The sequence below is a fragment of the Delphinus delphis genome, chromosome 3 (genome assembly GCF_949987515.2).
Source record: "Delphinus delphis chromosome 3, mDelDel1.2, whole genome shotgun sequence".
NCBI lineage: Eukaryota > Metazoa > Chordata > Mammalia > Artiodactyla > Delphinidae > Delphinus > Delphinus delphis.
Window position 1 is genome coordinate 4,823,859 of NC_082685.1, and position 16,394 is coordinate 4,840,252.

General features: G+C 54.4%; 2 protein-coding genes across 7 annotated transcripts in view; both read left to right on the forward strand.

The window, feature by feature from the left end:
- Window positions 1–6,725, forward strand: part of ANKRD24 (ankyrin repeat domain 24) — a 27,075-nt gene extending 20,350 nt beyond the window's left edge. For all 6 annotated transcript variants that reach the window (XM_060007453.1, XM_060007456.1, XM_060007454.1 and 3 more), the window contains 7 exons: window positions 187–259; window positions 442–560; window positions 737–2,143; window positions 4,374–4,541; window positions 5,762–5,887; window positions 6,116–6,181; window positions 6,379–6,725. In XM_060007453.1, coding sequence (XP_059863436.1) covers window positions 187–259; window positions 442–560; window positions 737–2,143; window positions 4,374–4,541; window positions 5,762–5,887; window positions 6,116–6,181; window positions 6,379–6,456 — 2,037 coding nt within the window. In that variant the 3' untranslated portion in view covers window positions 6,457–6,725. The remainder of the gene's footprint in view (window positions 1–186; window positions 260–441; window positions 561–736; window positions 2,144–4,373; window positions 4,542–5,761; window positions 5,888–6,115; window positions 6,182–6,378) is intronic.
- A 1,725-nt stretch (window positions 6,726–8,450) lies between these two features.
- Window positions 8,451–14,685, forward strand: EBI3 (Epstein-Barr virus induced 3). Its single transcript, XM_060006453.2, has 4 exons — window positions 8,451–8,629; window positions 10,320–10,498; window positions 12,117–12,274; window positions 14,216–14,685. The coding sequence occupies exons 1-4, from the start codon at window positions 8,451–8,453 to the stop codon at window positions 14,366–14,368; spliced, it is 669 nt and encodes a 222-aa protein (XP_059862436.2). The 3' UTR covers window positions 14,369–14,685.
- Window positions 14,686–16,394: the final 1,709 nt, after the last annotated feature.

Below are 16,394 nucleotides of genomic sequence, written 5' to 3' on the forward strand. Positions count from 1 at the left end.
CGTGGCCCCACACAGAATTGCAGACACACCCTTTCAAGGACTCACTCCCATCCCTCTCTTGGTCCCCTGTGACCAGGTGGCACGTACACCCCTAGTTGTTGGGGTTATGGACACAAACTTGGGGGAGACATGGGGGCTGGAGGGAGGGCAAGACCCCGAGCCGGACCCTGATCACCCCCCCACCAGAATGAGAGGGAGAACACCAGCTATGATGTGGCCACCCTGCAGGACGAGGAGGGTGAGCTGCCCGACTTCCCAGGTGAGCTCCCACCTGCCCTCCCCCACCCGTTGTGTCTGGGGCCCCAGGAGTTGGAGCCTTGACCCATAGGCATTGAGAGAGGTTGCGTCTGGGAGGGAGCTTGGCCCGCCCCGTTAGTTATTCCACTCCCCAAAGTCGGCCTGCCCAGGGACCCTGGGGCCTGACTCTGTGTCCCCTGCCAGGGGCTGAGGCGCTGCTCTCCAAGCACCTAAGCCCATCGGCCCAGGATCTCTTGGCCTCGCTGCAGGAGCAGGTGGCCACGCTCACCAGACAGAACCAGGAACTGATGGAGAAGGTCCAGGTGGGGAAACTGAGGCCTGGGAGGGTTGGGTGGGGACAGACCTGAGGACCTGAGGGGCTGTTCCCCGGGGGGTTGGGCGGGCACGTGGCTGAGTCTGTGGACAGGGAAAGTGGCATGGCTGCCCTGTGCCCCCCATGGCCACTTCAGCTCTTGCCCGGCTGCCCTGCCCCCGCCAGATCCTGGAGCACTTCGAGAAGGACGAGATGGAGGCTGACAGTCTGGCCGAGGTCATCCCTCTGGCGCTGTACAACTCTCTCCGGGCTGAGTTTGACCAGCTCCGCAGGCAGCATGCCAAGGCCCTGCAGGCGCTGGGGCAGCAGGAAGCACAGGAGGGCCCTGGAGAAGAGGAGGCAGCCCCTAGGGAGGGCAACGGCCCGGGAGCCAAGGCCGCCAGAAACGGACTAGTGGAAGCAGAGCTTAACGGCACTGCAGCTCCGGAAACCAGAGTTAATGGAGCCGAGAGCACAGATGAGGAGGCTGCGGGGGTAGAAACCACGGAAGCCAGAGCTTTGGAAGCAGCATCCATGGTGGCGGAGGCCACGGAAACAAGACCCACGGACGCTGAGGCCACGGAAACAGAGGGTGTGGGCGCCGAGCGCTTGGAAACAAAGGCCGCGGGGGCTGAGGTCACAGAAACGAAAACTCTAGAAGAAGGAGGAAACTCAGAAACAGAGGCCACGGGAGCAGAGTCCACAAATATGGAAACAGAGGAACCAGAATGGAAGGCCAGTGGAACAGGTGCTGTGCAGGAAGAGCTCACAGGCACAGGGACCATGAAAACGGAGGCCGTGGGAGTGGAGGCCACGACCCCGAGGGTCACCACAGGCCCCACCTTGCACCCCAGTGCTGCCGAGCTGGAGGTGGCCCACGGCAAGTGTGAGCCCACGGAGGCCGAGGGTGGTGGAGCTGGCGGGGTCAGCAGCGGTGACACAGGCCAGCTGCGGGCCGCCCTGGAGCAGGCCCGGGAGGACCTCCGAGACCGGGACTGCCGCCTCCGGGAGATGGAAGCGGCCTCAGCCCAGCTGGACGAGGCCCAGGCCGGCCGGCTGTTGGCCGAGGAGGAGGCTCGAGGCCTGCGGGCAGAGCTGGCCCAGCGGGAGGAGTTGCGGCTGGAGCTGAGCCGGGAGGTGCAGGCCCTACGGGAGCAGCTGGCTACGGCCGCAGCCGCCGGGGAGCAGCAGCGGGCTGCGGCCGTCAAGCTGGGCCAGGCGCGGGATGTGGCTGAGGCCCGGGCTTCTGAGCTGGCCGCGGCCTGCGAGGAGGCTCGGCGGGGCCTGGCGGAATTGCGTGAGGCCTCCGAGGTGCTCCACCAGTCAGTGGTGCCAGCCTCGGAGCATCACCGGCTGCAGGAGGAGGCCCTGGAGTTGCGGGGACGGGCGGCCAGCCTGGAGCAGGAGGTGGTGGCCACAGGCAAGGAGGCCGCCCGTCTGCGGGCAGAGCTGGAGCGCGAGCGTGTGGGCAGTGTGGCCCGCCTGGAGCACGAGCGCATCGTGGATGCCCTGCAGGCCGACGTGGCCCGGCTGCAGGGGCAGCTGGAGGAGCTGGGGCGACGCCACGAGAAGACCAGCGCCGAGGTCTTCCAGGTGAGCGTGGTGGGATCCTCATTGGGCACAGCCAGTAGCCAGTTGGTGGTCTGTTCTGACCCCACAGCCATGCGATGTTTCGACCCCATCGGTTTCAGTCCTGCAGAGACTTGACGCTGTGATATATCCAGGTGGACCTTTGACCCTGCAGCCATTCTGACCTCCTGGGTGTTTCAACTGGTGTTTTCTTTTTAAAAACCTTTTGGTCATTTTGACCCCATCATTTTTTCTAATGGTTAGCCCTTTTTGCCATCTTCCTTTTTTGTTTTTGTTTTTGCGGTACGCGGGCCTCTCACTGTTGTGGCCTCTCCTGTTGCGGAGCACAGGTTCCGGATGCGCAGGCTCAGTGGCCATGGCTCACGGGCCCAGCCGCTCCACGGCATGTGGGATCCTCCCGGACCGGGGCACGAACCCACGTCCCCTGCATCGGCAGGCGGACTCTCAACCACTGCGCCACCAGGGAAGCCCGCCATCTTCCTTTTTGTCTATCTATTTATTTATTTATTTATTTTTGGCTGTGTTGGGTCTTTGTTGCTGCCCGCGGGCTTTCTCTAGTTGCGGCGAGAGGGGGCTACTCTTTGTTGTGGTGTGTAGGCTTCTCATTGCGGTGGCTTCTCGTTGCGGACCACGGGCTCTAGGCGTGTGGGCTCAGTAGCTGTGGCTCGTGGGCTCTAGAGCGCAGGCTCAGTAGCTGTGGCGCACAGGCTTAGCTGCTCCGTGGCATGTGGGATCCTCCCAGACCAGGGCTCGAACCTGTGTCCCCTGCATTGGCAGGTGGATTCTTAACCACTGTGCCACGGGGGATGTCCCTGGCACGTGGGATCTTCGTTGCAGTGCACGGGCTCAGTAGTTGCAGTGCATGGGCTCTCTAGTTGTGACACGCGGGCTCTAGAGCATGCGGGCCTAGTTGCCCCACAGCATGTGGGATCTTAGTTCCCTGACCAGGGATCGAACCCACACCCCTTGCAGTGGAGGAAGGAGGATTCTAAACCACTGGACAACCAGGGAAGTCCTGAAGGTGGATCTTTTGACCCCATCTCTTTTCTTAAATACACACACACACACACACACACACACACACACACACACCCCGCAAAAAAACCTAGCAACTGTTTTTAACAAATATGTGAATAAAAAGCCACATTTGTTAGTTGTCATCAGGAAAGCGTTTTTCTCTCCATGCCTCTGTTTACTCACCTGTATAATGGAGCTAATAATAGTTCTTAGTCCTCACATGAGAATTAAGTGGTTTAATTTTACTTAGGACAGTGATGGTACAAGTGATTAATAATTGCAGCCAGGATTACTGTTTTTCCAAGAACATTCTCTTCTATTTTTTTTTTTTTTTTTGGCTGCACTGCTTTCAGGGATCTTAGTTCCCCGACCAGGGATCTAACCTGTGCCCCCTGCAGTGGAAGCGTGGAGTCTTAACCACTGGACCGCCAGGGAAGCCCTATTTTCTGAATTTTACCTTCCTTCACGATCACTTCTTTTGTGGGTAAATTTTGCAAGTCTGATTTGATTCAGACTTAGTTTTTTTTTTTTTAATTGTTAAGGTGTAGTCAGTCTGTACTAAGTGGAACATCTAATTATTATCCATTTTCCCTGACCTTTTATTTCTTTTAAGGCCAATGATCCCCCCCCAGGATCAATTTTTGCAAATCTAACACTGCTCCAATCTTGATATTTTTGTGAAAATGCAGTCATCAATTTTGGGGCATTTGTTTGCTTTTCATCCAGACTCTTCTGTTTTTCCTTCATTTCGTAAGAAATCTACAAACCTTTACACCACTGGCAGAGAAAAGAACATTGGCTATATTGTAATAATAATGATAATAACGTTCATTATGTAATAATAACACTAAAAACAACATCACAAACTTGAAGATAGCACTTACTGTGTGCCAAGCACCATTCTAAGTGTATTCCATGTATTTTCTCATTTTATCCTCACGATCACCCTGTGACGTGGAGGCGCTTATTATCCTCGTTTTACATATGAGCAAATTGAGACACAGAGAGCTTGTGTCACTTGTCTAAGGACACACAGCTTGGCAGAGTCAGAATGTTCATCGGGCCCAAAGAAATCCAGAACTTCCCTGAATCAAATTCCTTGAGGCCAAACGGGCTTGAATAGCCTCAGACCAAAATAGAAGGGTCAGAATCTTTGGTGTCCAGGCATCTTTGGGGTCCAGACGTCCTCAGGGTCACACATGGGTTTGGGCCGCAGGTGCAGCGGGAGGCGCTATTCATGAAGAGTGAACGGCATGCGGCCGAGGCCCAGCTGGCCACCGCAGAGCAGCAGCTGCGGGGGCTACGTACTGAGGCCGAGCGGGCACGCCAGGCCCAGAGCCGTGCCCAGGAGGCCCTGGAGAGCGCCAAGGAGAAGGACAAGAAGGTGGGTGCCCTTTTCTTGTGCTCAGTCAGGGGGCCCCCCACTCGACAGAGGTTGGAGGGAATCTAAGAATGTCCCAACTGAAAGAGCCTTGGGAAATCAGCCCATTTTTCAGATGAGCAAACAGAGGCTCCAAGAGGCAAACTGAGTGTCTTGAAGTCACACAGCACCTCACTAGACAGTGGATGTGACCCCCAGAGCCCCAGGTGCTTTAGCACACAGAGAAACCCAGCCCCAACCTGCTGTGTGACCCTGGGCAAGTCACTTGACCTCTCTGAGCCCCAGTTTCCACCTCTGTAAAATGAAGATAAAATTGCGGTAGGGATTATGGTTTATTTGTAGCAGTGTTCCTCCCCTTCAGCACTAGTGACATTTGGGGCTAGGTTAGTCTTTGTGGGGGACCATCCCGGGCACTGTGGGGCATGGAGCAGCCTTCGTGGCCCCTACCCACTCGATATCAGGAGCACCCCCAGTGGTGACAAACACAGATATTGCCTGGCATCCCCGGGAGGCAGGATCTCCCCTGGTTGAGAACCTCTGATCTATAGAAATAACAATAAAGCCCAGCATTTATTGAGTGCCTGCTGTTTGCTGACACAGTTTAAACTTAATCACAGCAGCCTGCCAAGGTGAGAAGTGTGATTCTCTTTACAGATGAGGAAACTGAGATTCAGAGGGTGTAAGTCATCTTCCCCAGATCTCCAGCAGGGAAAGGGTAGAGAAGGACCCAAACCCTGGCCTGCCTGACCCAGCCCCACCAGGCCAGGCTGCTTTCGGCCCTCCTGTTCTGTCTGTCTCCGCTTTCACTTCCCGGGACTCCAAGATCCACAAGGTTTTTCTGTAAAGGGCCAGACGGTCAATGTTCTTGGCCTTGCTTGGCCAGGGCACTCAGCTCTGCCGCTGATGCAGGAGCGGTAGACCCTGTGGCAATGAATGGGCTTGGCCGTGCGCCAATGACATTTTACGTTTGGCCATGGAGATGTGAATTTGGTTTCATTTGCACGTGTCGGGAAATGTCATTCTTCTTCGGACTTCTTCCCCCTCAACCATTTAACATGTGGAAACCATTCTTAGCCGATGGGCCGGACTCAGCCTGCAGGGCAGAGTTTGCTAACCTCTAGGATGCAACTTTCCCTCCAAGGCCTGTCCGTTGCCTGGAAAGGTCGCAGGCCCCCAGCCCCGGGCTCAGGATGCTAGCTGACCCTCCCCTGATCCCACCTCAGATCACAGAGCTCTCCAAGGAAGTCTTCAGTCTTAAGGAGGCACTGAAGGACCAGCCGGGAGGCCCAGGCTCCTCGGACGTGGAGGCCCTTCGTGGCCAGGTGAAGGCTCTACGGGAGCAGCTGGAGGTGAGAGCCTCGCCCACCCGCTGGGCACAGGGGTCCCCGGAGGGTGACGGGCAGGCAGGAGGTTGGGCACATGGGCCAGGCGTGGAAGGAAAACAGTTCAGTATTTTAGCAAGCAGGACAGCCACGCCGGCGCCTACCATCAAACTAGGGGCTCGGGGTGCAAAGGGGGCTTTCTGGCATATCTTGGAGGGGGTTCTGCTTTTCTGAGCGTCCTCCCCACACCCACAGGAAGCTGCCAGGGACCACAGTGCCGTGGTGGCCTTGTACAGGAGCCACCTCCTCTACGCCATTCAGGTGAGTCACCCTGGCTTTGGGTGCGCCACTGCTGCTCCCTGGGCCTCAATGTCCCCACCTGGACAACGGGACGCTGGTCGAGGGAAGAGGTTCATGGCCTCCGGGGCGGGGGGGGCGGGGAGGGGAATGGAGAAGCTGGGTGGGGGGCGGTGGGGAACGCCCAGGCTCTCTCCGCTTCTCTCCACCTCCCGCCCCAGGGTCAGATGGATGAAGACGTACAGCGGATTCTGAGTCAGATCCTGCAGATGCAAAGACTCCAGGCCCAGGGCCGCTGAGGTCAGAGCACTGCCCTCCGCCTTCCAGGCCCCGAGTCGGGGCTCCCAGACTCACGCGCTGACCATCCGCACTTGGAGACCAGCCTGGGCTCCTTCCCAACGGTCCCTCACTGCCTCCACGGCCCCACTGGTCCCTGCATGCGCTGGTCAGTCTAGACCCGGGCCCTGACCGTGTACCCTTCCCTGCGCCGGAGAATTTGTGAGTCCCCTCCCTCACGTCTGGTCTTATCATCAGACGCCACCCCAGGAATAAAAGCTCACGGAGCAGAGGATGAAAGCATCGTGTGGCCTGATTGCTGGGCTCCCACTGCAAAGCGGGGAAGGGGCGGCCCAGAGCAGGGACTGGGGATTAGGGTGAGGAGAGCAAGGCAGGACTCAGTCCCCGAGAGGAACACTGTTACTATGTCACTGCAATATCTTTTTTCTTTCTTTTTTTGGCCACGCCACGCAGCATCTTAGTTCCCAGACCAGGGGTTGAACCGTGCCTCCTGCCTTGGATGCGCGAAGTCGTAACCACTGGACTGCCAGGGAATTCCCCAGTTACTGCACTATTTTTAAAAGTCAGAAGGGGTTCCCAAAAGTTCATAATGAACAAAATACGCAAATGTCAAATGAAGACAGAATCTGAGGCTGCACGACTTACATCACTGTCCTCACCCTAAACCCGGCCCTGGTGGGAGTGTCCCACACCCTCCCACAGCCTCTTTGCCTCTGGGCCAACCCCCTGAAATCCCCTGGGGGTTCCTGGCTCTTTCCAGCTCCGTGTCCAGCCTGTTCCCCAGGTTTCCTCAGCGTCCAGCAGTGGCTCTGCCTGTCCCCGGGCGTCCCAGGCCCTTGGAGAATGTCCACGGTTCGGGGCTACCTTCCCAGAGCCTGGATTTCTGCCTCTCTGTGGCCTGGAGCGTGGAATGTGGCTGGTGGGGGTGGGGGTCCCCATCTCTGTGGTTGATGAGTGATGGGCATCTTCTGTCGGTGCCAGCTGCTCTCTGTTCCTCCCCGCCCTGGCCTCTCTCTGTCTTTCTCCCTGTCATCATGGCCCTCCCTGGCGTGCCCCTCCTCGCTGCAGCCGGAAGGAAGGCTCTTCTGGGAAAGGCCACAGGGTTACCACTTCTCCCTTTCGTGGCCTCCTCCTTCTGGCCCCCACCTTTGGGGCCTTCCGCACCCGAGACTGGGGGTGGCCGGGGAAGGGACTGGGGGCTCCTCCTCCGGAGCCCCATGAACCAGGCAGTGAGTCAGAAGGGGAAGGGGAAGTAGGGGGCCTCGACTGGGGGCTGGGCTTTCCCCTGGGTGGGACCTGAGTCCCTTGCCTGCCCGAGGGCGCTCCCTGCCCCAGCCTCTGAAAGCAGATCCCGCCTGAGCCATGGCCCCAAGACTTGTCCTCACCCTCACCTTCTGGGTGGGTTGCTCACTTTGCTGCGGGAGAGAAGGTACGTGGGGACCCGGGGAGGGTAGGGGGAGCCAGGGCAGAGGGACACTCTCTGAGGACTGGACTTTGTCTGCTGTGGAACATCCTGGGTGGGGTGGGAGCTCACACACCTTCTGTATGACCACTGATGGGAGGGGGTTACCATCCCATTGCATGGGTGGGGGAAACTGAGGCACAGAGAGGGCAAGAGCTACCCCAAAGGGACCGGGAAGTGGCAGCCACAGCCTGGAGGAAGGGAGGGTGAGAGAGAAAGAAATTTTAATTGTATCCATTCATTTCATGTGATTCAAAACAAAACCATCACAAAGAGGGGGTCCGGTAAAGCATCTCCCTCCCCCCAGAAAACCCCACCAACCCTAGGTCCCCTCTGTGGGTCCTTCAACCTCAGTTTCCCCATCTGGAAAATGGGCTAATAGTTCCTGCTGTGGTGGGTTGGAGCGAGAGCGAGAGGTGATGTAGGTGCCTTTCCTTCATGCACTCATTTATTCCACAAACCTCTATTAGGCTCCTAATGTGTGCCCAGCACTGGCTGGCAGTGAGGTGGGGGCCAAGCCACGGTAGGACTTCGATGGTCCTGGGTGAATCAGAAGCTCATGCTCTCCCTCTCTCTCCGGGCCCCCCAGCAGCTGTCACCCAGCCCAGGGTGCAGTGCCAGGCCTCTAGGTACCCGATCGCAGTGGATTGCTCCTGGACCCTGCCGCCCGCTCCAAACTCCTCCAGGCCCACGTCCTTCATTGCCACATACAGGTCAGAGAGCCCGGAGGGCTTCCTGGGGATTTTACAGCTGGGCTGACCCCCTAGGATCAGGGCAGCTGGGGACTTAGTGAGAGCCTGAACCCCTCAGAATTCTAGAGCACCACCAACCCTTAGAAATATACTCCCTAAAATACGTACTGCGAGCCACATGTGGAGGGTAAAATTTTCTAGAAGCCACATTTAAAAAAGAAAAAGAAATGGGTGACATTGGCTTTAATGTTTTATTTAAATAGTATCTAAATATTCCAAATGTTTATCATTTAATATGATCGAATGCAATGTACTTTAACATGCTTATATACGATTCATATATTTAAACTTGTACTAGAAATTGATTTCATAGCATTTAATAGGATTATCTAAAGTGTTCAACATGTAATCAATACTTTAAAAATTAATGAGAAATTTTGCATTCGGTCTTGTTATACTAAGTCATGGAATTCCATGTGTGCTTTACACGTGTCACACTTCAATTCAGATGCTAAACATTCAATCAGAAATTCTTTGTTAAAAACAAATTTATTTATTGATTTTGGCTGCTTTGGGTCTTCCCGTTGCTGCCCGCCGGCTTTCTCTGGTGGTGAGCGGGGGCTACTCTTCATTGTGGTGAGTGGGCTTCCCATTGCAATGGCTTCCCTTGTTGTGGAGCATGGGCTCTAGGTGCATGGTCTTCAGTAGTTGTGGCACGCAGCCTCAGTAGTTGTGGCACACGGGCTTAGTTGCTCCGCGGCACGTGGGATCTTCCCGGACCAGGGCTCGAACCCGTGTCGCCTGCATTGGCAGATGGATTCTTAACCACCGCGCCACCAGGGAAGTCCCCCAATCGGATATTCTTGATCTCTGATTAGATTTCATAACATTTGTGTTTGGAAAAGTAGATTCACACACCTGAGTTGTTCTGAGGAGCTTTCCCACGCTTTCTGATAGGTGGAAACTTTTCATTCAGATTAGATGAAATAAATCAAAAAGTCCCACTCAGTTGCACTAGCCGCACTTCATATCCACAGGGCAGAAGCAGAACGTTTTGGATGCTGTGGAAGTTTCTGTGGACGGTGCTGAGCTCCAGCCTATAGAGTCTGAAATCTTGGGGTGTCAGAACTCGAGAGAACTGGAATCTTATTATTTCGGATTCCGGAATCCATGAATCGTAGACCTGGGAATGTTGGAATTCTAAGGCTGGAATGTTGACATTCCAGAAAGCTTTATTTATTTATTTAAAAAACTGTATTATTATTATTACTTGGCTGTGCTGGGTCTTTGCTGTGGCATGCAGGTTCTTCTTCGCTGTGGTGCACAGGCTTCTCTCTAGATGTGGCACATGGGCTCCAGAGCATGAGGGCTCAGGAGTTGTGGCGCATGGGCTTAGTTGCCCCGCGGCATGTGGGATCTTAGTTCCCCGACCAGGGATCGAACCCACGTCCCCTGCATTAGAAGGCAGATTCTTAACCACCAGACCGCCAGGGAAGTCCCCCCAGAAAGTGTTAGAATCCGGACCCTAGCATCTCCCTGTGGGGTTTTACCCCTGACCCTGGGTCCCCCGGGCTCTGTGATGTTGGAGTGAGGGGTCCCTAGGATCACACAGACAAGAGCAGGACTCCTCACCTGCTGTCCCTACTTGGGGTCCAGGGCACAGGGGGCCAGAAGGAAGTGCTGGGACCCTCACAGCACACTCGGTGTCCAGGCTTGGCGTGGCAGCCCATGGGGAGAGCTGGCCCTGCCTCCAGAAGACACCAGAGGCCACCAGCTGTATCATCCCTGACATCCAGATGTTCTCCATGGTGCCCTATGTGCTCAACATCACGGCTGTCCACCCCCGGGGCGTCAGCAGCAGCTTCGTGCCGTTCGTCCCAGAGCACATCAGTGAGTAGGGGCAGCGGTGGGGGTGTGGAGGGTCCCCCTTCTGCTCCTCCCACACACACACACGCCCACCTCCCACCTGTCAGGATGAGATCCTGTCCATCTCTCACGGATCCTGTGGGCTCCACCTTCACAATTCAGCAAGAATCCGCCCACTTCTCCCCTCTCCTGAGCCCCTACTTGGTGCAACCTGCATCACCGCCCACCTGGACCAGTGGCAGCCCCTCCATTCTGGTCCCCTATTCCTGCCCTCACCCCCATCTGTCCTCCTCACAGCAGCCACCAGAGGGCGCCTGTGAGCACTCAAGTCAAGTCCCATCTTGGGCTCCTGCCCTCTTGCCCGCAGTCTGTCCTCCCCGCAGCAGCCACCAGAGGGTGCCTGTGAGCACTCCAGTCGGGTCCCCCCTTGAGCTCTTGCCCTCCTTCCCACAATCTGTCCTCCCCACAGAAGCCACCAGAGGGCGCCTGTGAGCACCTGAGTCAGGTCCCATTGTTGCCCTGCCTACAGCCCTCCAGGGCTCCCACCATCTGTTTCTGTCCCCTCCCTGCCCTCCCCTCCTCCCTCTCCCCCTCTCACTCACTCTGCTCCAGCCACATGGGCCTCCTCGCTGTTCTTCCAACACACGTGCTGTTCCCCCTGCCCGCAAGGCTCTTCCCCCAAGTCTCCACACTGTTCACTCCCTCACCTCCTTTAGCTCTCAACTCAGATGTCATCTCCTCAGTGAGTCCTCCCTAAGCATTTTTTTTAAATTGCAAACCATCATACATTGCTGGTGGTTATTAGAAAACAGACTGGCAGTCCCTCAAAGAGCTAAACATGTTACCATGTAATCCAGCAATTCCAATTCTAGGTATATATCTAAGAGAAAATGGAAAGCACGTTTGCAGAAAAAACTTATGCATGAACGTTCATAGCAGCATTATCCATAATAGGCAGAAATTAGAAACGACACAAATACTCATTAACTGATGAATGGATACACAAAACGTGTCCATCCCTACAATGGAATATTATTCAACCATAAAAAGGAGAGAAGCCCTGACACTCACTACCACATGGATGGACCCTGAGAACACAATGCTCAGTGAGAGAAGACAGACACAGAAGGACACACAGTGTGTGATTCCGTTGATGGGAAATGTCCAGAACCGGCAAATCCACAGACACAGAGAGTGGGTGCCTGGTTGTCAGGGGCTTGGGAGGGAGGAATGGGGGGCTGACTGCTCACGGGGATGGGGCTTCTTTTGGGGAGATGGAATGTTCCGGATTAAATGGTGGTGATGGTTGCATGACACTGTGAATATACTAAAACCACTGAACTGTACACTTTCAAAGGGTGAATTCTCTGAGATGTGAGTTATGTCTCCAAAAACATTGCAACCCACTACCCTCCTTGCACTCCTGACCTTTCTTCCCTCCTTTTTATGACCTTCGGATCTGCCTTTGTGTCTTATCTTCTGCCCGGGGGATTGAGCTCCAAGGTGACAGGACTACTGTGTCCCTAGTATCCAGAACATCCCTGGACACTCAGCAGACCCTCAATTAATATTTATTGGTTGGTTGGTTGAATGAATGAGTGAATGTGCCCTCCGCTGACCCTGTCTCCTGCTTGTCCGTCAGTCAAACCGGACCCTCCAGAAGGTGTGCGCCTGAGCCCCCTCCCTGGGCAGCGGCTCTGGGTGCAATGGGAACCCCCCCGGTCCTGGCCCTTCCCAGAGATCTTCTCACTCAAGTACCGGATCCGCTACAAGCGCCACGGAGCTGCCCGCTTCCGCCAGGTGAGGAGGGTGAGGTGACGGGGAGGGCAGTTCCCGGGTAGACGGAAGAGCATGTGCAAAGGTACAGTGGGGTGTGGGTCACAGCTTGGGGTGCTGGTGTGCAACGTGAACGCAGCCCAGCAGTTCCACTCCTGGGCATCTACCCAAAAGAATTGAAAACAGGGTCTCGAACAATTACTTGTACACGAATGTTCACAGCAGCACCACTCACAATGGTCAAAAGGTGCAAATAACACAAGTGCCCATCAACGGATGATGGATAAACACAACGCGGTCCCTCCACACACGGGAACATCACTCAGCCATGAAAAGGAGAGAAGCCCTGACACTCGCTACAACGTGGATGGACCCTTGAGAACACGATGCTCAGTGAGAGAAGCCAGACACAGGAGGACACACTGTGTGTGATTCTATTAATGGGAAATGTCCAGAACAGGCAAATTCACAGAGACAGAGATTGGATTAGTGGTTGTCAGGGGCTGGGGGAGGGAGAGGGGGTGACGGCTCATGGGGACGGGGCTTCTTTCTGGGGGGATGGAATGTTCTGGAACTAGAGAGTGGTGATGTTGCCCAACACTGTGAATGTACTAAATGCCACTAGATTATCCACCTTGGAATGGTTAATTTTTACGTCATGTGAATTTCACCTCAATTGAGAGCACCAATATATTGTTTTACATTCTTAAAAAATAAAGGCAGGGTATCAGTCAGTGAGCATACGGGCAGGGCAGTTGTGTCCTGGGCAGCCTTGGATGCTGGGCTGAGGAGCTGAGTCTTTGCAGGGTTTAGGCTTTTGCAGTCCTGTCCCTTAGAACCTTCTGCAACAGTAGAAATGTTCCACATCCACACTGTCCAAGACGGTAGCCTCGGGCCGCATGAGGCTGCCAAGCAGTTGCAACCTGGTGAGGAGTCGAGGAATGGGCTTTTAAAGCTGATGTAGTATTCATTAATTTAATTTTGTAAATGCTTGCAATTTTAAAATCGAGACAGAGTTTACATGCCACGAAGCTCTCTGTTTTCAAGTGCACAGGCCAGTAACTTTGGTGTATTCGCACGATTGTGCGATGATTAATTAATCTAAATTTAAAACGTAAAGCATCACATCCGGCTGCCATATGGGACAGCTTGTGCAGAGGAAGGAGGGACATAGTCAGACCTGAACTTGGGAAGCTGCTGATGGTGGCTGACATGGGACATGCCAAGGATGAGGGGGACCCCGATGTTGGAGGGAGAGTGTGGAGTGGCGGGAACAGAGGGGACAGGGCGGAGAACCAGAAAGGCAGAGCTGAGAGGGTGTCTCATGGGTGCCCAGGGATTTTCATCTGTGGAGGTGCCTGAGTGAGGACATGGAAAGGTCAAGGCCATCGAAAGAAGAATTTATTACATTTCCCCAGAAAAGAGGACACATCACGCCACGCAGGGCCACGTGGGAAACTTCGGGACATCAGGAGGCTGAAGTGGGAGCCAGGGGAGAGCCCAGGCCAGAGGTGGATTGGGGTTTCCTCGGGGAAGCCTAGGCGGGGCAGGTGAACAGCTTAGGGTAAGCAAGTTTGAATAATTCCAGTGGGCTCTGGGCTGCAGGGTGGTCTCTAGTTGCTTGGCATCTGGCCCTGGGGTGATTTAGGACAGGGTGGGGATGTGGGCTGGTGTGTGACCAGTACAGAGAGGGGATGGATGGGGGTGTGGACTCCGGGTGGATTGGTTTTTATATGAAAGGCATGCTCCTGGTCGACCAAGAATTGGCTGGCCAGGGAGGGGCAGGCTCGCCCTGCTCAGCAAGATGTTTAAGATGTCCGAAGATGTACAGGGGCCGCAGAGGGCATGCCGATGAGGATTGACATTGGTGCCTGAGTCTTGGAGCAGCAGCCCAAACATGGGGACGGAAGGCTTGATCACATAGCTTCCTTGTTTCCACTGACCCAGACCTCCTTCTGCTTTCAGGTGGGACCAATTGAAGGCACATCCTTCACCCTCAAGGCTGTGAGGCCCCAAGCCAAGTACTGCATCCAGGTGGCTGCTCTGGACCTCACTGACTATGGGGAATCAAGCGCCTGGAGTCTCCCCGCCGTTGCCTCCGTGACCCTGGGCAAGTAGTGGGGGTTCCCTGCACCCCCGAAGAGGGGCTGTGCCCTTGACATCCACCTAAGGGTGGATGGGACCTGACTGGCCTGGGGTCACTGCTGCCGAGTTGCTGGGCAACCTTGGACAAGTGACTTTGCCTCTCTGAGCCTCAGTTTCTCAGTCTGTGAAATGGGGATGTACTGCCTGCCTCCTTTGACACAGTGCAATGTTTTGTGAACTGTGAATATGAGATTTTTTAAATTGTTTAATTAGAAAAGGATCATTGTCACTAGAATGAGGACTCTTCCTTCTTTTAACAGATCGACATGAGACCCTGTGAGGAGAGGACAGACCAGGACACACACACACAGTGAATCCCCACTGCCACACACGGGGTCAGGGCTGGACCAGAGAAAGAGACAGGGCTGGGGGAGTCAGGGCAGGGGTAGTGGGTGTTCCACCTGGGTTGGAATGATGAATCCATTCAGTTCAGTTCAGTTTGGTTCACCTCAAAAGCTGCCCAGATGTGAGCCCCACTGTGGGTGGACACCAATGGCACATGAGTTTGTCTGGGAAGCTCTGAGGAGGGGAAAACACAGCCAGGCTCTGAAGGATTTTCTCAATCCAGGAGCTTCTCGGTACATTTCACTCAGGTCTCAATTCCAAGGTCACCTCCTCCAAGAAGCCTTCCCTGACCACCTCATCTAGGGCAAGCAGAATAAAGACCCCCCCCCAAAGATATTCATGTCCTAATCCCCAGAACCTGTGAATGTGATACCTTACACAGCACAAGGGACTTTGCAGATGTGATTAATTTAACAATCTTGAGGATCCTTAAAGATTGAGGATCTTTCATTAAGTTAATGAAAATAGGGACTTCCCTGGTGGTGCAGTGGTTAAGACTCCATGCTCCCAATGCAGAGGGTCCAGGTTTGATCCCCGGTCAGAGAACTAGATCCCACATGCCTGCTGCAACTAAGAGTTTGCATACCACAAGTAAGGAGCCAGCAAGCCACAACTAAGGAGCCCGCCTGCCACAACTAAGACCTGGTACAACCAAATAAATAAATATATTTTTTAAAGTTAATGAAAATGAAGTAGAGTTATATTGTATTATCCAGGTGGCCCCAAGGTAATCACAAGTGACCTTATAAAAGAGAAGCAGGAGGGTCAGAGGGAGACAGAGAAGGTGATGTGACAGTGGTAGCAGAGGTCAGAGTGATCCAGGACCACGAGCCATGGAACTCTGGCAGCCTCTAGAAGCTGGAAAAGACAAGGAAATGGATTCTCTCCTGAAGCCTCCTGAAGGAACCTGCCACCCATTTTAGACTTCTGACCTCCAAAACTCTAATAAATGTGTTGTTTAAAAATATTGAGCTTGTGGTAATTTGTTACAGCAGCCATAGGACACTCATACATCTCAAGTAGCCCCTTCTCATCACTTTCCATATGTCTCCCTGTTTTATTATGTTCAGATCATTTACCAGGACCCGAAAGGGTTTTTGTGTGTGTTTATTGTGCCATCAGTCCCACCAGACAGACTGTGATCTCCATGAGAGCAGAAATCTTACGTCTTATTCTCTGATGTGTCCCCAGTGACTGAGCACGTCTTTGACACAGAACAAACATTTGTAAAAGGAAGGGAGGAGGCTAGGGAAGGAACGACCTCTTTAGAGGGACAACTCAGAGGCAAACAACGGGGGGGACATCTGGGAGCGAATGTTTGTAGGGGGAGGTAGGTTTGGAGCCTGGTCTTTGAGTCTCTAACTGTGACTCAAGATAAACTTGGGTGTGGGGGGGGCGTCCAGGGTGCTTCCTTGTGGAGCTGTGTGGATCGTAAGAACTGCCCCAGTCCTCAGGTGAGCGCTAGGGACACGGGAACGATGTGTAGGTTCCCGGAGCCCAACACACAAGGTAAGCGCTCAACGCTGAGTTCTACGTTTGCTGAATAAAACCACAGGGAACGTAGCTACCAGCAGCCACGTCGCGTGACGGCGAAATTTTAACCAGTCGCTGCTCACCTCTAGAGGGCGCAGCGCCTCCTCCTCGGAACTTCAAA